Below are 26,428 nucleotides of genomic sequence, written 5' to 3' on the forward strand. Positions count from 1 at the left end.
TTTTAAGCACGCAGAATTGAACAGCTTCCTAAGACGCCGCACTAGGCAGGAGCACTCATAGCGGGAGAGGGATGGGCTCTGCGTGAGACGAGGCTTTGGACAACTGTGTCTGTGTCGTCTTGTCGTCCAGCCCCCTTCCCCCGGCCGCAGAAGCGGGGGGGAGCATGGCTCTGCGGGAGGCGCGGAGCTCTGGCAGCCTCCAGCAACAAAGACCCGCGGCCCCGCGCGGGGCTCCCTCCACGCCAGCCGAACAGCGTCCGCGCACGGCGGGGAGGGGAGACACGACGGCGACGGACACACAGAGATGACTTTATTTTCTTTAAAGGTGACTCGCAGTTTGTTCAGTTCTTAATAACGTGAGCTCCTGAGCTCGAATTTCACGGTTGAGAGGACAAGTCGGCTTTGTGTCGGGCTGGCTGGAAATGTGCGAATCCCCATCTCTCCTCCCAATCCTGGAACTTCTGTCTCTCCCAGGAACCACCCCCAGCCGCGCTCGCCTGGGAGGTACTTCACACGCTGCACGGCGAGCCCGGGGATGAACGTATCCTCCTCTGCGCTGGATACCGCCGGGGTTTAGAGCTGTTAATAGTAACAAACTCTTTCTCCAGGTCATGGAGCAGACAAGCCCTGCGCACTGCTGTTTATTACAGTACACTCTGTTGACAGCCAGTCACAAACATGAGATGTTTAAAATAGATGAAATAATTTTAGAAAAATCCATTTCTAAAAATGTGCAGGTGTTAATTCTTCCCAGAAGTGTCACCTGCAAAAAAATCTTTAAAAAGAGAAACCGTTGTGCTTTGCTGCTATGAAAATATTAATGCTAATTATCAAATATCAGGACTAAACCCTATACGCAGCTCAAATGCAAAAAGCTTCTAGTTGCTATGATTAAATGAAATTACTTAGTACCTCCCCCCTTTTTAATTTGATCCTAATAAATCCAGAAAATGTGCAAACTTTATCAGAATACAGTGTTTCAATTAGACACATTTAAATTGCATTGGGAAGGCCACTAAGCTTATTCTAGTTAAAAACTAAGTCACTGAGACTTCAGTGATTAGGTTTTTCTTTCTAGGCTGTAACAGACTTCAGCAATCCTTCATACCAGACTAGAATGAAAGTTAAATAATCTTTGGTATTCTTAGTTTTAGGGAAAGTTTAATCCTTTCTCACTTTATCCCTCATAGTAATACAACTTTTTCTGTGGGAGTATTTTCACAAATTATTAATGATAGAAAGGTACACAAAATACATATTTTTTTTTTTTATAGCATGTAACATATCCATAAAATTGCTACTGATACATTTTGACAAACAGGTAATTTACGTGCTATGTTTGATTACTCTCTCTAGTAAATAATTAATCTGGGAGAGTCAACCATTCATTTATGTTACTAATGAACAAGCCTACTCCAATTTTGACATACCTCGCATTCAGTTACTGCGACGATTTTACAAGAATCTCAATTAAGAGGTTCGCTACCGTAAGTTAAATTTGGAACTTTTGTAAGAGAAATGAAAAATGAGAGTCTACTTCTCTTCCTGTTTATGTTCAAGGAGAACATAATCACATCACTGGATAGCGAGAAAAAGCATCCTAGCATTACATCAGTTTCCCCAGCCAGATTAAGGCATTAATTCTTCAAGTCTACACTCATAAATTAAAAGGAAAAAAAAAAAAAAAGGAAAAAGAAAAAAAAAAGGTGTTTAACATCACTCTTGAAGGCAATACTGAAGCATAACAAGCAATAATGTGAATTACAGTATTGACGTGACTGACAGTTTCATGTTACCTTGTCAAAGGACAATTAAAAACTTGCTTATCTGACACACCGTTTCAGTCATGAGTTCTTGTTACAAGAAGTCTTAATTCTTCAATTCTTAGCATATCTATTGAATAAAAAAAAAATCAAAATATATGCAAAACAGTGAACCATTGAATTCTCATACATTAAGACTGTACTTTAAAGTGGGAATTCAGATGCCGAAGAAAATCTTCCTTAGATGTCATAGATGGTGGGAAAACTTCTCGACAGAATTCACATATTCCACACTGATTCAGTTCAGAGTCTGTATAAGCTTGTGCCAGCAAATCATTGTCTTCAGGCTGCCAAATGAGCTAAAAGAAACAGAAAATGATTATTGCTGTGGTTTACTACGTGGTCTACATGATGCTGTGGTTTGTATTTATATAGGTGTTTTCTACACCTGTCTGGCCAGAGACATAAACTAAAGAGTTCTCATTTAAGAAGAGCAACATAGGACTTAGATTATTTTTTTTTTTTAAGTTCTATAAACACACTATCCTTGCAAACAATTAAAATGCCTTGGTATATATTGTTGACAAATACTGCTATGAACAAAAGTCTGTAATATCAGCCTGACATATATTGAAGCTTTTCTTTAACTTTGCATTTCAGTATTTTACTGTAGAAGTCACAGTACATAACAGCCATTTAAAACAAATGAAAACCCACATTTTTACCTTAGAAAAAAATGTTTCTTGTAAGAATTAATATGAGTCATATTTTATTTCTATTCTGACACCTAATTAGTTTTCAGTTCACTTACAAAATGTCTAGAGCAATGTCACACAGCCTCAGTTACTTATTTGCTCTGACTGGCTGTTAGTGTAAATATATGTTATATTTGTCTAAAAATTGTCTAAAAAATCTCTTTAGGAATCCCTTCTGCCATAACATCATCATACTCAATGGGACCACCTGAATATCTATCCATGCATTCAGGCAATTCTGTAAACTATACTAAATTTGGTCTAGCAGCTGTACTGCTCTTGGTCCCTGAGCTAGTTAAAGTCAGCAAGCCTGTTTGCCTGCAGTTCAAGAGACTTCGGTCTGATACATACTCTAAGTCACAGTGTGCACTAATTATTTAGCATCATACCAACTAAGAATCAAAAAGTCTTTTATCAGTTTTCAGAGTAAAGTTAAAAATTAAGTTTCACTAGTATTAGCAAACCAAGATAAAATTGTTATGTTATATGGCCAGGATGATTAAGTTTTGAGTAAATTGAAAACTAAATGCATACTACTGTGATGGTGAAGTAGACAGAATGGAACTAAGCTGGTTTGAACTCTATGTGGGGATGGAACCTAGAAGAGAAAAGCACCCTACAGTTTTTTTTTGGCTCAGTTTTCTCTCTTGCTTCAGTCACACATGGCAAAGCAAACAAGAATACTTCAGACAGTAGTTTCTTTAGAAGTTTTAAATTTCTTGCTATCAATACTTACCTAAGAGTTTTAATTTTTAGCTCTTATTCAAATTTCATCAAGCCAAGTAGTTAGAATCTATTGTTTATTCCTCCCGTGGTAACTCACTGTACAACTAACCCGGCATTCATTACGGTTAAACCTTCTTTTTAAACCAGCTAAACTTCCTGAAGTCAATTTCCTGCCCATTCCCTATTTAAACAGTGTTTAGCTTATCAGATAGCAATAGCAGATTTACTGTCTTTCATTATGGTCAGCAATCCATATAATTAAATTGACTAATTAGTAATTAAGTGCAATCACACCACTTTTTTCAGCTCAAAGAGTCTACTTATTGTATGTTGCTGGTGTAAATTGCATACTAAATCTATCTAGACACTGACACACTTAAACATCCCTACAGAAATGTGTTTAGAATTACTTGTTTCTAATACCTTATGACGTAAAGCACAATTTGAAAGAAAATAAAATAGTATTGTAAAAACCCCAGAAAGGACAAAATTAGATTTCTAATCTTGAAAGCGCAAAAAGGGGAGGTACTCTTAGAGCAACCCACTGAGGCAGGCACTTAACTTCTGTTCCTTTCTTTGAGTGTACTTAATATGCTTTTCAGAACAGGGATATATTTAAGCAGATGTTCCATTTCAGAAACATTAATATTCAGATTAACATCAATACACTATAAATCTGCTTTAAAAATCATGAACATTCTTAGAACAATTTTTGGTGGAAACAACCCCCTCAATCTGTGAATACCGATAAACATATGCATCTATATGCAAGTCTCAGTTAAATGTAGTCTGTAAAATCCTAGGTCCACTAATATCCATGTTTATTTTAATCTGCTGCTCTTTTCAGTCACGTTTTTTTTTTTTTTTTTAAAGTTACATCCTAAGAAAACAGGACTGAGTTTTCACATTTAGTATCCACATAGAAGGAAAGAGCTAAATTTATTATAGCAACCGAGAGCAGTTCCAAGAACTTAACTGTTGCCAAATCTATTTCATTTATGGGGTTTTCCATTTTATAAGTTAACATATGTAGTAAATACTTGAAATTTTTTTCCATAGTAGTTAAAAAAAAAAAAATCAGGTATGTAATTCATCCCTATTGGAGCTTTACCAGCGGCAGGGATAATAGAAGCAGTAAGCAGTGTAACTACCCCTTAGAAAGATGGTAAAAACACTAAGAACAAGTTTATGCATGAATTTTGCTAAGACTAATATAGTTGAAAGGGCATATATGCAAGTAACTTTAAAACAACATTATTAGTTTGATCTTCATATATATTATCTCTGAATCAAACCTTTAGCACAATTAACAGTCAAAAAACTAAAGTTGAATCCAAATCACTCAGAAAAATACTTAAAAGCCTCTTCAGAAGGCAGCTGAATAAAGGCGAGGGATGTTTAAATGTACCGACACATGCAGCCATATATTTAATGAATTCTAAAGTAGTACCGGCTCATTTCAAGCAAGCTTCTCGATAAGGTATAACATTTTAATTGATGTCCTTTATGTGGTACAGGACTATTGTAGATCTGACTTACAAATCCTTAAATGGTTCACAATTAGGTTTCTCTTCTCCAAGCGTTAGCATTAATATATTTTCCTTCAAAAACATACATCATCAAACCCAAGGCTTATTGCTATTCAACCACAATTCTCTACTTTTTAAGCTGCATACTACCCTCTCAATTTATAATCACATACCAGCTGTTTCACTTTCTGTAATACACAATGCAGGGTGCCATCTATTGAAAAATGAATACACAGACTAACTAGTAAAAGAATTAGCTGGAGAGGGAATACATAAAAAGAGGATAGTAACAAGCAATGGAGTGAATGCTTCACAGCTCCACAGGAATTCTACCAGTGATTAAATGGTTTGATTTGTTTAACTCAGTCACAACTTCTAACTAAGGACCCAATGGAAAATAAAGCACAATAAAATCTGTGATTAGTAAGTTGGCATAGAATTGAGATCTTTCATATTGCAAACAAATATTTAAAGTGCATTTTGAAAAATCAGGCTTATAGTTTAAAATACAATGATGAAGAACAGCAAACTTTACATGCTTTAAAGTTTTCATCCAGAACTGGTTTGCAGTAGAAATCTAAACTGCACTATGTTTTAGGAGATGAAAACATCAAAGCTATCATGTCCTATAAATAGCTTTCCAAATGCTAGTTTTGCATGTCATGCAGCGGCAAAATCAAGAGGTAAAGCACTTCTGCTGCATGTGCTTTGTCATGAGAAAAGAACACAAAACCACATTAACCTAAAGAGTAAAAATCTGCCAAATCCATCCTCTCGGAATTTCTAAGTATCACTATTTGCTTATACCTGAAAACCTTTCCTCTCACAAGGTGTGAGAAAAGCCACAGAAATGTAAAAAAACCCCAGTCTACAAGGGTCCATTATTATTTTGCCAGCAATTTCATTTGAGAAAGGATTACAGAAAAGAAGCGAAGTATTCAGAGATGTGATTGTCAGAACCTGCTGAAATGTTTTTCTGCATTACAGCAACTGGGCACTGCTTTCAGAAGTTCCCATGGACTTCAAGTAGCTATAAGCGAAGTTCAAGCCTGAAGTACATACATAAACCTAAAACAAAGTATTTTAGTAAACTTTCCTTCATTTGAAAAAATAAATAAGCTTTCCTCCTTCTAAAGTATGAAGAGTTCCCTTAAAGGGAGGAATAAGGTGCTGTTTATACTTCACATGAGATAAAAAGTAGATCATTTTCCCACAGTGAAGTATTTAACTGTTCAGCTTTTTAATTGTCCATTTGTCATATTCTCTGCTGTACACTAAGAACAGTTAAAACAACTATGTGCCCTATTCAACTGAAATCAAGGGTAGAAAGAAAGCAATCTAAGGGGCAATTTCAGATTAATGACAGCTTTGGAATATATAGAAGCAATTAATAACTAAATGAACTGAAATTTGTGCCAGCATATCCAGTGTCTACATCTGTTTAAATTCCTGCCCTTTCACAGAAGTGCCTTGTGCATATTCTGCAGTATCAGGAAGAAAACCTGACAAGAGAGAATGTCTTAAAAAAGACTGATGAGATACCCCATCGAATATATTAATCCTATCTCAAAGATCTTTGCAAAGTGGTTCACTGAATTATTACCAATTTTTGGAATGTATTTATTAGAAAGATACCTGATGAGGACCTCTGACGATTGTCCCAGCAGTTTCTAAAGATGAAAAAATTACTTCAGGTACACCCTGGTCTGTGTGCTTAGGTACAAATGTGAAACCGGTGTCTGTTGTTTTTAAACATGTTTTGTCATGGGTATTTTCTATGGACATGTTTGCATAATCTGGGCGATTTGTTTTGTCAACAGCAGTTAAACTTTGCAAAGCTGAGGTCATGAGATCAACTTCATGAGCTTCAAATGAGTTAGGTTCCAATTTACTGAGGTTAACAGCACGGTCTCTAAGCTCCAGGTTAAAATGATGATCTTGAAGCATGTTTTCAGCTATACCAGTACAAGGAATTGCTGGTTTTTCCTGAGTGCTCTGCAAGAAAGCAGAGTCATTGTCTGTAGGTGGAAGCTTGACATTAAATTTAGAAAGTGATTCTATAGAGGAGTTGTCCTCATCTTGGCCCACTCCTCTTGGTGTGATAGATGTGATGCATGATGCACCTCTATTTATATCCTTTATAACCCGAGGCTTAAAAAGCTCTTCTGCTTGTTCATCAGTTTTATCAGTACACTGTATCGGCATGGAAAACTGTATTTCTGCAAAGAAAGAATGAAGAAAAAATTAAACAGTCCACTGAAGTATAGTTATTAAAGGCGTGGTTGGGGTATTTTTTGTGAGAGGTTTTTGATAGTCCTTACTGGCTTTCTAACCTTTAGTTTTTCTCTTTAAAATCAGCCTGAGACATAGCTCTCTTTCACAAACATTAGCTCTGACACAAAAGTATCATAACAGAAATAAAAGGAAGTAATTCTGTTCTAATATTTCTCTTTGACTTATGACTGTAAACATTTTCCTTTTATTGAAAATTATGTTGTCCCATACTCTTTAACACATACTTGCATATATTTACTGAAGTGTTCTGGCAGAAATAGAAGCTGGAACCAAAACCATTTCACATGGTGCCAAGAACATGCTAAGCACCATAAGCACAATTTTTGAAGGTATTCAGGTACCAAAATCCCACTGGTTTCCAAATTTGGTAAATACTTAAAACTGAGTATTCAGAACTGGGACCAAATTTTCCCTTTGTTTTAAGAACTACATTTTGTAGTGACAGGACAAGGGGGAATGGCTTTAAACTGAAAGAGGGTAGATTTAGACTAGATATAAGGAAGAAATTCTTCACTGTGAGGGCGGTGAGGCACTGGAACAGCTTGCCCAGAAAAGCTGTGGCTGCCCCATCCCTAGCACTCTTCAAGGCCAGGCTGGATGGGGCTTTGAGCACCCTGGTCTGGTGGACTGTGTCCCTGTCTGTGCCAGGGGGTTGGAACTGGATGAGCTTTAATGTCCCTTTCAACCCAAACCATTCTGTGATTCTATGATTTTCAGCACTTTATTAAGAGAAATGGTAATAATACACATGGTTACTCCTAATCAGGTGAGAGAATAACTTCAGTACACATTTACTGTACAGCAGCCTTCTGACATCACTCAGATACTGTAGTAAAGTGGGCCACAGAACAACAGAAATCAAGTAGACTGAACCTCTATCATGATAGCTTTTCACACTGTTGAGTTAGGCACTTATTTAAGGAAAACAAATCCATTCTGAAATAAGTTGCCAAGCACTCACCCCCCCAAAATTCCCACTCCTAAATAATAAAGTTTAGTATTGTACAATCAGAATATAACAGTACAGTTCAGACACAGCAATTTGAAGCCACAAGCTCTACATGAGCACTTAATGTAACAAAACTTCAGTAATTATATAACATAATAAGAAGCGAATACTGAAATCAGCATCTCTTGCTTCAACCGTGTAAGTCTGGCAGGTGTTTCTTCAGATCACCTAAGCATCTGATTCTGCTAGCTAGCAAGGAATACCGATAATAGCTTACATTTAACATAATGTAAGCATTAGCAAAACTCAACATTCAGGATCTCTTCCAGTTGCAATAAAAACCAAGCCTTTCTTTTGTTTTCAGGAAGTGTTGGATTAAACTCCTGTCCCATATAACAAAACAGCATTCAAAAGTCTGCACAAGGAAGTCTAGAAAATAAGTCCTCTGGCTCTCCTCAGTCCAGCAGTTTTCCTCTAACAGACACGGGGCTAGAGACATTCATAACAGACATCTTTTGAACTGACAGCTAAATTAAAAGCAAGCAAGTGCTGTCATTCACACAGTATGATGGAATATCACATGTAGTAAGTGCTTGCCTCTCACTCCAAGGGACAAAACAATTACAAGAGCCATTGATGTGATGACTGTCTTTTATAGCATGTGATTTGGAGCATTCGTCATAGAATGCCAAAACTGGCGGTGCGTTTTCTTGGTGAAATACTGAGCACCATGTGAACAGACTTGAAAAAGGCAGATGGTAAACAGTGGAAGTACTTCTATGTATGTGTAATTTACAGTATTTTCAAATATAAAGCAAAGCTTTCAAACAGTTGAATCACAATAAGAGCTTAAGTATGATATTACCAGTTTCAGGTTCTGGCTTTATCTTAAATTTACTCAGTTGGTCTGTTTGTTCTCTGGCTAGCATACATATTCGATGCCACTCTTCTTTCATGTCCTGGAAAATAGTCTCTAGATTCTCCCTGGAAGATCAAAATTGTAGATCAGTCAACCAATTCAGCTTGTTGTGACCTTTAATCTAGTCACACCCACAAACCAGAGAAAAACAATAGTGTAAGCTACTTTTCTTGGATACCTTGTTCCTCGACATACGTATACATATTTTTGTTCTCCTCAGTAAAAGCAAGCAGAAAAGGGAAAAGAAAACCTCGTCAAAGAGCTGTTTAGTCATATCACACACATACACATTCGACCTTAGGGCCTGTCCTGCAAGGATGACCCCCCCCGAAAATCCAGCCTTTACATTTTCTTGAGTTCTCTCAGGTATTTTGTGGAACAGCTTATCTTTCACAAGGATACTGTTTCCATCTCATTATAGGGAAAATAAGCTGCTGATAGTTCTGCAAACATTAATTGTTGTCCATTCTTCTCTGTGCATTTCAGACTCTGCAGGAGAAGGAATACACAAGCATTTATTACTGCTTCTTCCTTCTCTGCCTACCTGACATTTTGAAGAGGGTCTTGTGAACTCATTACTTCTCTATTTTATGCAATATCACATGACTTTCCCTTTTATTTTGAGGGATTTTTTTTATTATATCTTTTCCAGAGTATCATATGGACATCCCGTATTTAGTTACCTGCACTAAGAATAGAAAAATAGTTCTTCATGCTAGTGTGAGTTTCATTTGCCTAAAGGCACTAGGTTAATAGTTATTGATGCATCCATAAAATTCCATTGCAAAATTTTGATAAACTTGCTGAGTGATTTATATTTCTAAGCACAATATAATGGATATGTTATAAAATGGAACTTCAAGGATGAAAAAGTGAAGTTGGATTTGAGTTCTCTTTTGCATCTTTGTATCAGAAGAGCTCAAAAGGGATTTTTCTTTGATCCAGTGAATTGTTTTCCTCTTTATTGCTTATTCATATAGCAATCAGGAGTGTAATGGCTGTGTTCCTACTTCTGTTGTGTTTCTCTTTCTGAAGACACAAATGTCTATTTGTAATTCATTTGAAAAAACCCCCCAAATCTACAGAAGGAGTTAAAGTTGCTACTGTTACTACTTACATTCTGACCCTTTTTCAGGTGTTTGATAAATAAAGAATTAAAAAAGATTCTTGTCAGAGCTTTAAAATATACATATGATTAGATGAATCAATCTTAATTTGCTAGACTTTTGTGATACTATAATCTTACTAGTGTAAGATTACCAGTAATCTTACCAGTCACATACCTCTTTCCAAGCAAACAGTAAAGTAAGGGAGTTACTGGAGAGCAGGGAGACAGAAGACAGTTAAAGGTTTTTTATTTGTTAGATATAAATCAGTATGAAGATAAGAAGTCTTTAAGGACAGAAAAGTCTTTGTCACATCACAATCTTATTCCTCTTTTTCTTATCATAAAGCAGTAGTGACTCAAACTATAGATCCATGTAGTTCATCTACCAAAAGCAGATGCCTAGGCAAGAGTATAAGAAGACAGCAAGAACTGGTGATACTTTTCCCTAATACTCTCCTAGCTGCACCTTAAAGAATCTTCTACTTGACCTCAGCAAAATTGTGAGAAGTGGCATTACTGCCTATCCTGTGAAAAATGCAAACTTTAGACTTTGGTCAATACTTTTCCGAAAACACAGGCACAAGACGGAATACTGGCTTAGGAAATAGACTGCTTTTGGTCCCTTGGTCATAGCAAGGGCTGGATGGCTTCAGCTTACAGATAAACCTGATTTCAAACTCTCTCACTTTGGATGGCTCATGCTGACTATCAGACCTCCTCCTGGCAGCGCAGCAGGCTCCTCTGCTGTGCTGCCATCAGTTAATCCGTTAACAGTTGTACATTCCTGGTCTGAAGAGAGTTAATGCTTACCCAAAACCCAGCATTAACATCCACTGCTGTTTCCCAGAGAGTTTAACCTCCTGCTGAACCAAGTGGCTATTTTTCTTCCTCTCAACTTATCCCTACACACTTGCAAAGCCTCAGCTATGATTCCATATAGTTGCTGGCTTTAACACCTTCCCACATTGGCTCTTTGACCTCTACTCCTCCCCCGCCCCACCTCCCCATTCATTTTTTAAGGTGCTGTGTAGAAAACAGGGAAATAGCTGGTCTTATTCAATAGCAGAAAAGACAAATAAAAGCAAATTTAAAAAACAGTGCTACAAAAGCATTTACCTTTCAGACACAGGTGAAACACCAGAGATCCCTAGAGATAAGTCAGGCTTATCTGGAACAACTTTCTTACTTTTCACCTTGAAGTAAAATATGAAAATATTGATCGGAGGTAAGCATAATAATTTTGCTCTTCACCCTGATCTGAATAAAAATATCATGGGATCCCTCACCTTGTCCTGGAAGCTCTCAAAACTTTCATAGAATTACAAAAGCAGTTTTTTACTGTTTCTGTGAAATTCCTATTTTTAGTTTAACTCAGTGTGGCATTCCTCCGCTCATATTCCCCTGAAAGGAAACTGGTTCTAAGAATATTGCTTGACTGTAATTCCATTTCAGTCACATGTACGTTAAGATTATATATTGCGTAGAAGCTTGCTAGTCAGGTATTTAGCTGCTTTAGCTCTGAAAAATCAATATATTAACTGAAATTTTCAAAGAACACACCACAAGCCAGTATGTCAAAGAGTTCTAGCTGTTTTTGAAGTAAGTTATTAACTTTGACTACCACCTTGTGGTTCACTCCAGTATTACATAGTTTTAAATCCAGCTATCCCACAAGGACAGAATAGCACTATGGATGCTATTCTGTAACCAAAAACAGAGTGCCATAAAAATGAAAAAAAAACAACTCAGTCTTGGTGAAAACTCCCAATGGAAAATTACAAAACAGAAATGCTAATCTGGAGTTTTCACAAATACTAAATTTTGATGACATAACATAAAATAATTAACACACAAAGCAGCCAATATGTATTTAATAGTTTGGTGTTCCCTATGTGCTTTATATACTTTAACGATTTCCAAGTAACTATATGATGCTTAAATTTAAAATGATTTCTTATAATAACTAGTATGAACATGTTTGAAAGAAGGAATAATTTAAAAATTGTTGGGTTTTTTTTATCATTTTATCTCTTCATGGTTTTGTATCTTACCTCCCTTTTATCTGCTGGCATCTGTATACCCATTTGTGCTTCACTTAATTCTTTCAGTTTGCTTTTCAGACTTCTTATTGTATCTTCTTGGTTGGAAATAACAAATATCAGCTTCCTTTCCCTTTGATTATTTTTGTCTTCAAGTTGCTTCAATTTCATGCTCTCTATTTCTAACTGTTCCTAAAAAAACAATTTTAGAAACACCAGTACAATTAATAGAACTGAGTCTTGTGGAATATCACTATTTAGCAGTCTGGAATAAGCTAAATTAAGCTTTTGCAACATAAGTAAGAGTCAGTCTTATTTATGACATTAATAATTTTAAACTGATAGTAAAGACCTTCTACCACTACACACAGTGGTAACTTATCATAGATAATTACTCAAAAGGATTGTATGTTCTGAATTTCTGAAAGTCACATTAGTGTTTATAAGAAATAAAGACACTCTCTTGGTTTACTTACTGTACAATTTACATTAACATTTTATGTACAATATATTGTATGTACAATATATAAAATAATATTTAATTAATTTCAACCTTAAACAATTTTAAAGGTGGTTATATTCTGCTTAAGTTTTGAGCAGACCCAATAACAGAATCATAGAACCACAGAATCACAGAATATCTCAAGTATGAAGTGACCCAGAAGGGTCATTGAGTTCAAGTCTCCGCTCCTTGCAGGCCCACCTAATGCTAAACCATGTAACCAAGAACACTGCCCAGATGCTCCTTGAACTCTGACAGGCTTGGTGCCATTACCACTTCCCTGGGAAGCCTGTTCCAGTGACTGACCACCCTCTGGTGATTCCTAATGTCCAGCCTGAACTGAACTTCCCCTGACGCAGCTTCATTCCACTTCCTTGTGTCCAACTGCTGGTCAGACAGAGGAGATGAGCACTTCCCCTTCTCCAAGCTGAACAAACCAAGTGACCTCAGCTGCTCCCCATTAACTGTTGCCCTTGAGCCCTTTCTCCATCTTGGTCACCCTCCTCTGGACATGCTCTGATAGCTTGATGTCTTTATCTTACACTGAGGTGCCCAAAATAGCACACAGTACTCAAAGTAGGGCTGCAGTGTAAAGTGAAATAAAAAGCAATGGCTGGCCCCACTTTAACTATCTATATAATTAGTGGAGCTTTTATGTATGTGGACTTTTTGGTGGAATGAAGAATATAGCGTATTTTTTTTAATATGAACAAAGATAGTCCTTGGATAATTTTCAAGAAACAACTTATGATAAAAAACTATAGCTATGAAAACCTTATAGTTGTCAGTTTATGAAATCTATAGAAGTACTCGAATTGTATCAAGTGTTATAAAATGTGGCCTGAAGCCCAGTGTCTGTCTCTGAAAGAGAAGTAAGCCCAGGGGGTTAACTCTGCAAGAACTAATATAAATAAAAAGCAGTGATAAACACTCTAGGCAGGTAGGGCAAGTTAAAAAGGAAAACAAATTAAGTGCTTTTTCAGAGGCACTTGCTTTATTAACAAATAGGACCTAAACTAGGTGAGGTTGTGCATTTGGCAGTTAGGAGGTAAGGGCTACTCTTCTAGACAATAAGAGCCATGTAGGGAGACCAGAGCTGGTCTACAGAGACACTGGGAGGTTAAGCATGGATGTGTGTATATGCAGCTGACACAATAGTTTAGCCTCAAAAAATTACACTAGCTGGATGGAAACACCCCCCCCCCCCAACCCTACAGAAAATGAGCTTTGAAGGCATTGTTTTTTTATTTCAGTCTCATTTGTGACTTTGAATAGTAAACCTATAGTGCGAGCTTCAAAGCAGCTCCAGACTTGGATAGTATCTCAAGGGTCCATATTAAGTCTCTTCTGCTCAGTAGGTTCAAAAGTATCTAAAAATGGGATGTTTGTATCCCAGCAACTCCTTAATCCTAACCCTTTTTCCATGCTTTGCACTTCTAGCAGGTCATGTAGGGAATATATGTATAGATCATGAAACGCTTTCTACACTCTTGTGGTGTAGAATCTATATATCTATATACATCATAGTAGGTAAGAATCCAGGGAAGCAATTGAAAAAGAAAATCCAAATAGCAAAGGAGAAAAAAAGGAGAAAGACTTTTTTTTTTTTGTTTTTTTACATATAGTTCTGGATAAAAACCAAGCATAGAATATTCTAGGCTAAACAATCACAGAACAGTTTAGGTTGGAAAGGACCTTAACATCATCTAGTTCTAACCCTCCTGCCAAGGGCAGGAATGCCTCACCCTAGACCATGTTGCCCAAAGCTCTGTCCAACCTGGCCTTGAACACTGCCAGGGGTGGAGCATTTACACTTCTCTGGGCAACCTGTTCCAGTGCCTCACCACCCTTACAGTAAAGAACTTCTTCCTTATATCTAACCTGAACTTCCCCTGTTTAAGTTTGAACCTATTATACCTTGTCCTACCACTACAGTCCCTGATGAAGAGTCCCTCTCCACCATTCTTATAGGCCCTCTTCAGATACTGGAAGGCTGCTATGAGGTCTTCATGGAGCCTTCTCCAGGCTGAACAGCCCCAACTTTCTCAGCCTGTCTTGGTATGGGAGGTGCTCCAGCCCCCTGATCATCCTCGTGGCCCTCCTCTGGACTTGCTCCAACAGCTCCATGTCCTTCTTAAGTTGAGGACACCAGAACTGCACACAGTTGTCTTATGTCATCATCTGTAACTGAAGCTAAAGCAGCTAGATTTCTGAAATGGCACAAGAACACTATGAAGAATTACAGTACTATGAGGCACAGAAAGTTGAAAGCAAGTTAAGGAAGTATCTGATCCATGAGAACAGACAATCATATCCAGTGCTGTGGGAAAAAAATACAATTTGTGTTAAGAGAAGATGGAGACATGCATAAAAGTATGCTTAACAGATCTGAAGAAAATTATAGCAAGGCCATATGCTGAACATAGTTTTATAAGTATACCTTTTCCATGTTCTTTAAAGACTACATTAGGGTATGGGGAACTTCTTTTTGCCACTCCAGGAATGGGCAGTGATATATAGTGTGGGTTCACAGACCCCAAGCTACCTCTGAGCCGTTATTTGGTCACAGAGTTCCCGAACATTAGAATCAAAGAATAGTTTGTGTTGGAAGGGACTTTCAAAAGTCATCTAGTCCAACCTCTCCCTGCAGTGCGCAAGGACATCTTCAACTAGATCAGGGAGCTCAAGAGCCCCATCCAACCTGATCTTGAATGCTTCTGGGGATGGGTTATCTACTACCTCTCTGGGCAACTTGTGCTCGTGTTTCACCACTTCATTGTAAAGAATTTCTTCCTTGTATCTATGTCTGGCCATTCGATGGTCAAATTAAATTTCCCATTTAAAAAATGATTTGCTGGAAATCTAAACACCTAGGAAAAATCTTATGTCAAAGATGACACTTCCCTTGAAGAACAACTCTGCCTTCAAACAGTAAAATAACTCACCAAGCCTGTGATACAGCATTGGTCTGTACACACACAGTTTATCTATTTGTGACTATTACAGCTCCAAGTAACATGTGAGCTTCTAAAAGCTTTCAGATAATTGGACGGACTGCAGTAATGGTTCTCTTTCCTTCCTCCTACATTCTTCTGCAGGAAGTGGGGACAAGAAACAACGTGAAAAGAGCCATGCAACATGCTGTAATGAAGGTATATCAGTACCTAACTGACATAAATCATCATTCTCATGCACTGTCAGGATACACCACCAGGAGAAACACTGGATAAATGACTGTACTTTTTAGGATCTTTCAGTAATATAGCCCTTCATAGCTTGATGATCTTACAGTTTCTAGTACTGACTGAGTTTGGATATTTGCAACAATGGGGTAAGATTTATAAACTGGCTGAAGTTTATAAAGCTAATGCCATAATGATTAAGTATATCACACACACTATACCTGCTCAGTTAAGTAATTGATCATACAATGGATTTTTTAAACATGATCAGGTTACTCAGTTTGGCCTTGAATTCTCTAAGGATAGAGACTACACAACCTCTATGGTCAACTCTTTCCAACACCTGGCTGTCCTCATTGTGGAAAGTTTTTACATAGGTCAAGCCTGAACCCTTCATATTTCAACTACCCATTGTCTCTCATCCTTTTGCCATGCACCACGGCTAAGACCCTGGCTCCATCTGCCTGTTAATCTCGGCACAGTTATTAGAACACTATTACCTTCCCCTGAAGCCCTATCTGCTCCAGGCTGGACAAGTCCAGTTTCTGTACCTTCTTCTCACGGGGTGTGAACTCAAGCTCCCAACTATCTCAGTGGGGCTTCTGCTGAATTCACTCTAGTTTATCAATGTTTGTCCTGTACTGGAGGTCCCAAACTGGATGTAATATTCTAGATGCAGTCCAGTGAATGCTGAATAAAGAGAGATATTCACTTCCCTGGGTGTGCTACCTGTGCTCCTGTTAACACAGTTCAGGAAGCTGCTGCCCTTCTTTTCTACCAGGACACATTGCTGGCTCACGTTCAGCTTGCTGTCCAAGAAGACCCCATCTCCTTTCCAACAGAGCTTCTCCACAGCCAGTCAGTCCCCAGAGTGTACTGCTGCAAAGGCAGGCCCTTTTATTTTTAGTGTTTCAATGGCTTCCCGGAATAATTAAATTGTCAGATAGCTTTAAGGTAGAATACTCTTCAACTGATGTACTGCAAGTAGTCTCAAGGAATATTAACTGTAGCTTTTAACGGTTTAACCACAAACTCTTATTATTGGTATTAAACAGATGATGCAGTAAGAAAAAAGCTATCAATACCAGAATTTCTTATACAGGGTAGCAGGGTCTAGTTAGTTCTACATGAACATGTTTTCTTGTCATAAGTACTGACTTTAGTTTCATGTTTTATGGAGTTTACAAGGAGTCTGATATCTGACTTTGTACTAAAAATAACATGCAGAAGAAGCTTTACTTTACATTGTCTAATCTTGCTTACTAAGGTTTTCTGTTTGCTGTGTAACTTTGGGTCCGAAACAGTAACCAGATCTGTATTTTACTTGCTTAATAGAGTTTGGCCAGTCTATACACAAAACCAGACAACATTTTAGGTCTCTTTGGTCTCCTCAAGCAAGTGACTGAAAAAATCTGATAATCTTGTATATAGTTTGGTACTGACCACCAAGCCACTCTGGTCCACTCACCTATTTCAGTGAACATGAATGTGAATCAAAAAAAAAAAAACAACCAAAACCAACCCCCCCCTTTCCCCCCAACATTTGTAACACACTGGCAACAAAGTTTGACAACAGCAGGTAAAATACTCAACTATGGCCACCTACTAGAGAACAGAAAAGCTGACCCTTCCCTCATTTTAAACTAAAATTTAAGCTCTAACCATGCACCTACTACATTAAATCCAGGATTTCTATTAACTTCACTGGAGGACAGTCCACTGAGAAATCCCATTTAACTCAGCAAAAGACAGTTTTGAAAGTTATTGATAAACTCAGGCACCTCCAGCCATGGGAGAGACTGAGTTTCAAGGAACATGAAGAAACAGCAACATTTTAACTTAAAGACTGTAATCATAATTTATTATTTGGAACTATAATTTTTTTAAGTATGAAATTTTTAATGGAGAAGCAGAATAAAGCAGTTAATGCAGTAGAGGACAAGCTATAGACATAACTTATTTTAGAGAAGAATGTGGATAGAATATTAGAAGAATACAGGCTTTCAAAAGAGCTTCCAAATTTCAATAGCTGAAAATGGCCAATACTTATTGAATTAGATACAAGACAACTATACTGTGTCAGTGAGAGGATGATGGATTTCTGGACTAACAGATACGAAAATATGTCTGGGTAAAGAGTATGAGGAAACGGGAGGCATTGATGGTACAGCCTTTAGTAAATTCCCAGACCTTCTTAGTAATAGTTTCTATGTATTTATTAACTCTCAACAGCTTTCTCTTCCATGAAGTTGTCCAATTTTCCCTTGAAGCAGGAAGTTCCACTTGTTGACTAACTAGCCTGTGAAGAAGCTTTTTTTTTTTTTTTTTAATTTTACTTTTACTTTTAATTCATTTATTCAGAAAGAAAGAGAAATGGGAACTCTCAGGTTATCTTGATGTGGTCCCGGTGAATTGCTACTTGTTCATTTTCCCCAGCTTGTTCCGTACATTTATTCCATGCAGATTATGTCAGAAATTGTATGTTTAAAAAGTGCAAAAAGTTGGCTGCTGCTGCCACAAATGCATATAAAGCATTTATAGCAATGCAATTATTTTTCCACCATCTTCAACAGGGGTTATATGGTTCTCCTCCCCTGAGTTTATTCAGTAACACAAGGACTTGGGTACAGAGTTTGCTGTATATCTCCATAGCCAGCTCACAAATGGCATGGCCAAGACACAGCCAGAGCTAACAGAAGTGTGTGTACCTCTGCTGTGCTGTCTAGACATCTTTGTATCGCTCTTACCAGGTTAGCAGAAGCTTTCTAGGCACAACACCAAACATTAGGATCCTCCTTATATCAGAAGGATGTTGCAAAGATATCCACATGCCTCTGCAAGAAGCCAGCCTTGGTCCAGTCAAATGTATTTTCCCTCAAGCTCCACGCTCTCAGCACTTACGAGTAAGAGAGCTACTACATTCTGAGTAACAAGAACATAGAGTAGGCCGGGGCAACCTGACTTTGCAAGGGTTTAGAGCTCTACTGATCCCCTCTGAAAAGACATTATTTTTATAGCACTATGTTATAAACTGTGGGTTTAAATGCAGACAGACTGTATAGTTGATTCTGCATCAGAAATATTTCTGTTCATAGTACAGATGAAGCAAAATCCAGATGAACTACCTGGTGCTGAGAGGTAACTGCAGTAACTGACTACACAAAGAAATGCAGATAAAAACAAATCACCTACATTCCATTGTGAAAAAGCCCTTGAAATAATGATTCCAGATTCTCATGCATTGCTTTAATCTTGTGTATAGATAATATAATTTCCGAGTGTTTTCCCATGAGAAGAGCAGATAATACAGCTCCTTTTCCCATATTCATGATATAATTAAGTTACTTAAAACTATTGTTCTTGAGCAAGCATTCAGAAACAGGAGTATGAAATACCAGACTTGGCAGGTCTGCATGTGCAATTGTAAGACATAATTTTTATCCAACTAAAGACACAGAAATACAAAACTATGCAAAGGTGAGTCATCAAAGAATTAACCCTTCAGCTGTGCTGTATTCCATAGAAATGCAGAGACTAGGAAAGAAATTATATCTTGTGATTACAGATTCTGGTGTAGAAAACTTATATAAAAACTTTTTTTTTTTCTTTTTTAATAAAAAGGAGTGTATATAAATCTTTGGTAACAGTATGTTTAACATGTTTACAGAGGCTTAGTCTCAAATGAGATTCCTTCAAGACAATTAAGCAAGCATCAGCAATCCAACGAAATTACTTTAAAATTAACATTTCTGATAAAAAAAAAAAATCGTTTCTATGAATTTAGCATAATTAATTTGTTTATAGCTTGGGTTTAGGAAACAAATCCTGAAATTAATTCTTTTTAAATCCAATGCCTGATTTCCTATACGGGTTTTTTTATGACTCTTACAGGGTCTCTGTTATGCAGATTCATATTAAAACACCAGAGATCTGGTGTTACAAGACAATTCTTAAACACAGTAGGATGACCTAGGATAAGAGCAATGCAACTTAGTGCATCTCTGTCCCTGTCTTTTTCCAATATACAAAATCCATTCAAGGCATTTCCCATCTATTCTGCACTACTGCTTTATTCTCATGCCTGTCACTACAGCCTGTTGAGAGTAACAATCTTCGTGTTAGTTCAGTGAAGAGGGCCAGAAGAGAAATTGTACTAAAACTGGCTATTTAAAAAACCCCAAACAAATCATTAGCATCTCCAGAGCAATTGCTACTTCATTTTTCACGCCACCACTTTTTGAGTGCAGATTCTTCATTTCTTGCAAAAACACTGACTGGTTGCAATGGGAAGAGCTCTTGTGAGAGAAAGAGAAGGCCCCGTCTTGACCATTGGTTTTGGCAGGTTAAGAAATAAATGAGCAAATGAGTTCCTACTTTATGATCAAAAGTATTCTAGGGAGCTTGATGGCCGAGCAGTGATTGCACTGGGAAGATCAAAGGTAGATGCTTAGTTCATCTAAGGAGACCAAAGCGGCACAACACTCATGCACTTCAGGTGAGGATCTTGTACTAGAAAATGTGCAGTTCAAGGTAAAAATCTCACTTCTCTCCTTAGGTTCTCATAGTGTAATCACAGCACAAATGTGATCTTATGTTAAGCATACTGCAGGCAACCATACCTTCAAGAGTTTTTCTCTTTGCTTTGCTGCATTCAGCTTTTCAGAGAGCTGCCTTAAAGACAAGTTGGAGGTTTCAATGTCCTCATGCATTGGAATGTAGGGGTGTACACTACCTTAAAAAAAAGAAAAAAAAGCAGCTGATTGAGCTGATTGACACTTCATTTTTCCCCAGCCAGTTTCTAACTAAGCAAATTTAAAAGAAGCTAGGCTTATATTGTTCTCTATTTTCTTTGAGCAACCTTTCATATCAAACAAGCAAGAGAAGTCCAATTCTGTGTTTATAGACAATGCAAGATTAAACCAGCAATAAAGAGTGTACATATATGCTTGAAAATAAAAGCCAACCACTTCGCTAGTATTTATGAAAACCATGAGTGTTAGGCTAGTGTGAATAAATATTTAATGAGCATGGCAGATTAACACATGGTTACTTTGACTCTTTTATCTTATTTCTGTAATACAGTCAAATAGTGGAAAATTATCCATCAATGACTGTTTGATTTGAAAGAGAATTACCTGCTTGTAGAGGTTGGCTATCCAGTAAGATTAGCATCACAAGACTTATCAAACAGAAAAAACATGTAACCACAGCACCCACATCTAGAATAACCTGAGCTAAACTTAGTAACAGATAATTGTAGAATATGTAACAAATTTGGTTCTAATTCTAGTGAACAGTTTGAACCCATATTTTCATAACTTTTATTGTCTTCAGTGTAAGCAGGTTCTACCTCTAAAGAAAATCTCACAATTTCTTGAAGAGGATAGAGACCTCAGAAGTGTTGCATTTTATAAATAGATTTTGAAACTGCACATTTGTGTTAACTCTCATGTTCACAGAAAAGTACGATACTGCTCTGAGAGATGTATATTGTAAAAACTGAAGCAACAAAGTCAGAACTACTCATCAATGCAACACAGCATAAAAAGAAATAATGTGCAAACTAGAGTACATACCTCTATTAGCATTCAGAGCAGCTAACTGTGATTTCAGTTTTGCAATAATGTTGTTTTGAAGCTCTATCTTTTCCTGCTGTTCACGTATTTGCTGCATGTAGTTTTCTGTCTGCAAATATAATTTAATTAGCATTAATCTTATTCTGTTTTGACTAGGGGTCTCCTATTTGGCATATAAAAAGCAGCTCTGATTTTTGAAGATAACTAATTGTGTGAAAGCCCAACTACAGTCACCTTTGATGAGTCCGTATTTTTGAGACTTCACTTATTAGAAAAGTTATTATAGGAAATAAATCCTGATTTCAGTAACTGCTTCAGCTGTGGCAGTTGTAAAGGACAGGGTAACTTTTAAGTCAGGATTCTTCACATAGCCACAGAATACATCAGGTTTAAAATTAGAATTTTAGTATTCTTCAGAATGCTGGTCAGTTAGTTTATCTACAGATAAATGTAATCTTCTCCCCCTACTATATAAAAGTAGGCTTTCAAAAAGATAACTTTAAATGGAAACAGTCTTGCTTATTCCATGCAACAAATATTTTGTAAATAACTTTAACTGCCTATGAACAGAGTTTTGCCTGTTCTTTTGAATGTAGTAACTTGTTTTTCTAACCTAGAAAATGTAGGGAGAAGCAAGCAAGCAGCCCATTCTTCATCTAGCTGTACTCTATCTCATGCTATAAACAGGCAACACAGAGCCTAGTAAGACTGCTCACATTCCATCGAAGTGTATAAATACTGTTAGACAGCCAGTTAATTGAACAAATAGTCAGGTGGCAGGAAGATACTAGTATTCAAAGCCTATTATTTCAGTAGCACATGCCTAATGTTGCAATTATAGTAGTGCTAAAAACAAGCAAGAAAACTTGTGAAGTCCCAGGAAGGAAACTTACAGGAATTCATTGAATTTTCCTGAAATTAAGAATATGTCTATTACAGAACACGTCATGACCTGGGACAAGACTTGGCATTGTTTTCATGTCTATCCATAGTTTATCCATACTACTGTCTAATTCTCAAATCTCAGTCACATTTAAATTCCACAGCCCCTTACTACCCAATGTGTTTGTCTGTGAAGCAGGAAGGAAAAAAAAAAAATAAAAAAATCCACAAGCAAATTGTATTTTAGAAGGCCAGGTAGGAGCTGTGCTGTGAGATTTTATAAAAAAAAAAAAAAAAAAAAAAAGAGAAAAAAAAGTGATCAAAGAGCAGTACACTCCAGCAGCTATAAGAGACCTCATGAAGCAGAAAAATCACTGAGAAGCAAATTGAAAATGTACAACAGCAATGTCTTGTCAACACTTCTGTACAGAGCACAGACATGACAGCTAAAACAGATAGAAGAGAAGATGCTTTTGACAGCCAGTGTGCACAAATTATTCCTTGAGTCAGATGGCAGCAACAAGTTACCAACTAGAAGATCTGCATGACAACCAACCATCCATCTGTATCAAACACCATCTGGCCGAGATGACTCTGGCTTCTGTGTGCTTGACATGGCTCCCAGCTCTAGAGACTGGCAAAACAAGTGGCCTATTGGTAACTTAAGTAGTAAACTGTTAACAACATAATTGTGGACAATCCAACAGTGTGTGAAGGCCACACAATGAACAGAGGAAGTTACTAGAATAAAGCACTGTACAAAGGTCATTAAAAAACCAGGGCTTTGGATAAAAAACCTGAAAAACACCATAAAAAAAAAAAGTCCAACTAATCATAGAATCAATGCTTGAAAAAATACTTTTGTTCTCTTTTGAAGTTATGAAATCCAGCTACTGAAAGTTTGATTAGGACAAAGATTTGAAATTGTAGTAATACTTTATGAAAGTAATACTTAATGGAATTCATAAAGTATTACTTTATGAAAGTATTACTTTCTTGATTTCTGAACCAGAGAAAATGCAGATAAAGATCTTGCAAGCATTTCACTGAACACTGATTATTTCACATACATCTCTGGTTTTCTTCTGCAGACCTCAGAATGGCTTTCTGACATTGTACTTCTTGGGCAGAAGTTTCTTTCATGCACTGTTAGATGACCCAGGTGTATTAATTTGACTGGTTTTCCTTTAAATAATAATTAATAATTCATCATAAGAGACAGTTTAAAAGATTTCCAAACATTCCAAAATATGTTGCCTTTGATTAAGTTAGCTGCAATTTCAGCACAAAACATATTGGCATGCTACTTGCACTTGTTAAGTACAGAAAATGCTACAGATTTGCACCAGCACTGTTCCAAGGGACTACGAACGGAGATAGACTGCATACTGGCTGATTGCACATAGGACTGATTTGATAATTGTTCTGCAGTGCCTCAGCTAGTTTATTTTGCCATGCAAGGGGATAGCAAGATTGTGCCCAAATATCAGAATATTCTCCAGTAGACCTTTTCCTGCTCCCAGTTTTATTACTGCTTCCATAACTTGACACTCAGTATGGTTCATCTGCCCCTGAACAAAAGCCCAACCTACCGGCTCTGTGGAAGTATCAGAAAGTCCTGCAGCATTAAAAACGTTCGAGTCTTCCTGCAGCAGAGGTTCCATTGCTGAGCAGAATACACATGATCAAATGAGTATGACAAAGCCCAAAAATGACAGCTTCGCATTATGCTGGCATACATGATGAGAAGTTCTAGAAGATTTCTGCCTGAAGTAATGTATTCCACAACAGACCAAGTAAAAATTCAAAAGTGCTCCTTAGTGGTCAGAATGCTTCTAGAATCTTTCTACTACTTCATAGTTAAAGAATAACTGTTCAGATGATTATTTTTAAAAATCAATACTTATTAGAATAATTTTAAGGTGAGTTTGCTGTAGATGTTTCAACACACAAACTCTATTCTCCTAATAGCTTGCACAGTGCTTAACCCACTAGAGTCTTTGACATTCACATTAAGTAAACTAATAGTTCATATGGCATATCTTCTCATTAACACAAAAATTATTTAATATCAGCTATTTACACTAATAATTTTTAAAGTAATTTTTTATTAAAACAGATGAAAATTCAAAAAATACTTCATTAAAGTTAGGTAAAGTTATACACATCATTGCTGTTCATATTAGACTTCATTAATCATCCAAAACAGACAATGCTTTTCTTACCTTTAAAACAAACAAAAAATCCCCAAAACATAAATTAAACAAATTAAATGTCAAAAACCTGAAACCCACCTACTATATTCACAGCCTAAGGAGTTACCCTGCAGTGTACTGGCCTGCTTTCAGAACAGCAATTTCCAGATGCACTTGTCGATAGGCTTCATAAGCTTTATTACGTTGCTCTCCAATTTTGTCCACAATTCCCAACGTTGTTTCATCACTGAAAAGGTGGTCAAGTTCATGGACCTGAAAAGTAATCAAAAAGAAAAAGAAAGAATGCTAAAAACCAGAAAGACATAACTAAAACCATATATAACATGATTCGTATCAATATCAAATTCAAGTAGTATGTGAGGTATGTTTGAGCATTAACTCATGTAATAGTTTGAACTATAGCTCTGCTCACCTAAAAAATTTCACTTTAAGTCCAGGTATAGGTTTAACCAAAAGCTAAATAAAAGCAGATTAATTTTGTAAGTACAGAATGTGTAAATTTATGTGTGGTTACAGTGTTTGAGGACTGAGAATTGCTGTAGATCACCTATTACCTGATTTTATGACACTTCTAACAGTTTCATGCTTACTCAATTGTGAAAAAATGGCAATAAAAGAAAATGGCAAAAGCTGAGTTTGGGGTTAAGTCATATAAAGATAAAAGCTCAATAACATTACATCACATGGACCTAAACTATTCTATGCCATATTTGAAAATGGCAACATAAGCAACACTACAAGGTGAATGAAGACATCTTTTATCTAAAAATTGGAGTACAAACCAGTAAGAATTAGCAAGACTTCAGACCTTTTCACACAATACTATTCACTTTTTATATTTTATGAACAATTTCAGTAACAATTCCTGAAGCTACAGCTCATGAACTTTGACGCATAAGACTACAACACTGTTAAATGTCATAGACTTCAAGTCAGAGTGAACTTTGCAAACACAGGTCCTTTGCTTCTATAGTAATGTTACATGAAAGTTAAGATCAAAATTTATCATAAGTACAGAAGAAGACAGTTTAAGTGAAGTCTCAAAAAACCCCAAACCCTAAATCCCCAAGGTGTCAGCATTGAGGAAAAAAAAAATTAAAAAACCAAAAAAAACCACCCCAAAACCCCCAGCAATTCACATCACCTCCCCTGATATTTAAAGATTGTTACCTCACAGTACACAAGTATGGGCAGCGACTATCATCTCTCACTATCCTCTGGGATTATTCATAAACCACAGATACTGTTAAGGAAAGTGGTGCACTCAGAAAAGGATAAGCCAAGCAAGAAGGGATGAAGATAACTTGTCTTGGACCCTGGTCAAAATTTTAAGGATTGCAGCTTGAAGCTTTTTTTCATGTTTCCTTGCTCTTGAACATCTTCCATATCATAATGCCTGAATACAGAAATATGGTTTGACTTTGCTAAAAGGGGCAACAGACTGCTGTATGGATGTTGCACCATTTTGTCCTGCAAACTTCACTCTAATGATGTGTGTGTATTGCAAAAGCAATTACATCTCACCTCCAGTGTGGCTGTACTTTAACAGTGGCAAAGCGAATTCTTTAACAGCTTGGAATTACCTACAGATCCTGTGATGTAACAAGTATTACTGAAATGCAAGTTTATCAGTTTTGTGTAAAATGCCCACGTTGTTTCATACGAAAGGTTGCTTTTTTTTTTTTCCTCTGAACATCAGTAGTTTATAATCTCAGGCCCATGCAGACTGTCTCAAAGCATCATTAGTAAAGCTTCATCCACCCCTTTTCTCCCACAAAGAGCATCCCCCCACTAACTGGAATATTAATTCTAATACCTGAGGCACATCTTTAAACACATGGGTTGGCTTTTTTTCAGTTTCAAATAAAGGACTGTTTTATGTAGTTCAATACATAAAATCAGGTATTACATGTGACTGCAGGGGCAGGTACTAAAATGCAGAAGTGTATTGTTATGGCTGAAAGTGATTGAAAACATGCTCTCAGAT

General features: G+C 36.9%; 1 protein-coding gene across 10 annotated transcripts in view; it reads right to left on the minus strand.

Moving 5' to 3' along the window:
* Positions 1-289: 289 nt before the first annotated feature.
* The window catches only part of TANK (TRAF family member associated NFKB activator), a 29,206-nt gene continuing 3,067 nt past the window's right edge, over positions 290-26,428 (minus strand). For 2 of the 10 annotated variants that reach the window (XM_065670589.1, XM_065670590.1), the window contains exons 3-11: positions 24,520-24,693; positions 23,818-23,891; positions 21,344-21,452; positions 20,387-20,499; positions 12,096-12,275; positions 11,161-11,237; positions 8,883-9,001; positions 6,409-6,992; positions 290-2,122 (exon numbers count right to left, since the gene is read on the minus strand). In XM_065670589.1, the coding sequence (XP_065526661.1) occupies positions 1,955-2,122; positions 6,409-6,992; positions 8,883-9,001; positions 11,161-11,237; positions 12,096-12,275; positions 20,387-20,499; positions 21,344-21,452; positions 23,818-23,889 (1,422 nt within the window). In that variant the 5' untranslated portion in view covers positions 23,890-23,891; positions 24,520-24,693 and the 3' untranslated portion in view covers positions 290-1,954. Of the gene's footprint in view, positions 2,123-6,408; positions 6,993-8,882; positions 9,002-11,160; positions 11,238-12,095; positions 12,276-20,386; positions 20,500-21,343; positions 21,453-22,781; positions 22,860-23,295; positions 23,411-23,817; positions 23,892-24,519; positions 24,694-26,428 lie in introns of those variants that run through there. The other 8 variants (XR_010610727.1, XM_065670593.1, XM_065670591.1 and 5 more) reach the window with 8 other exon arrangements.

This window comes from Lathamus discolor, chromosome 3, assembly GCF_037157495.1.
Source record: "Lathamus discolor isolate bLatDis1 chromosome 3, bLatDis1.hap1, whole genome shotgun sequence".
Classification (NCBI taxonomy): Eukaryota; Metazoa; Chordata; class Aves; order Psittaciformes; family Psittacidae; genus Lathamus; species Lathamus discolor.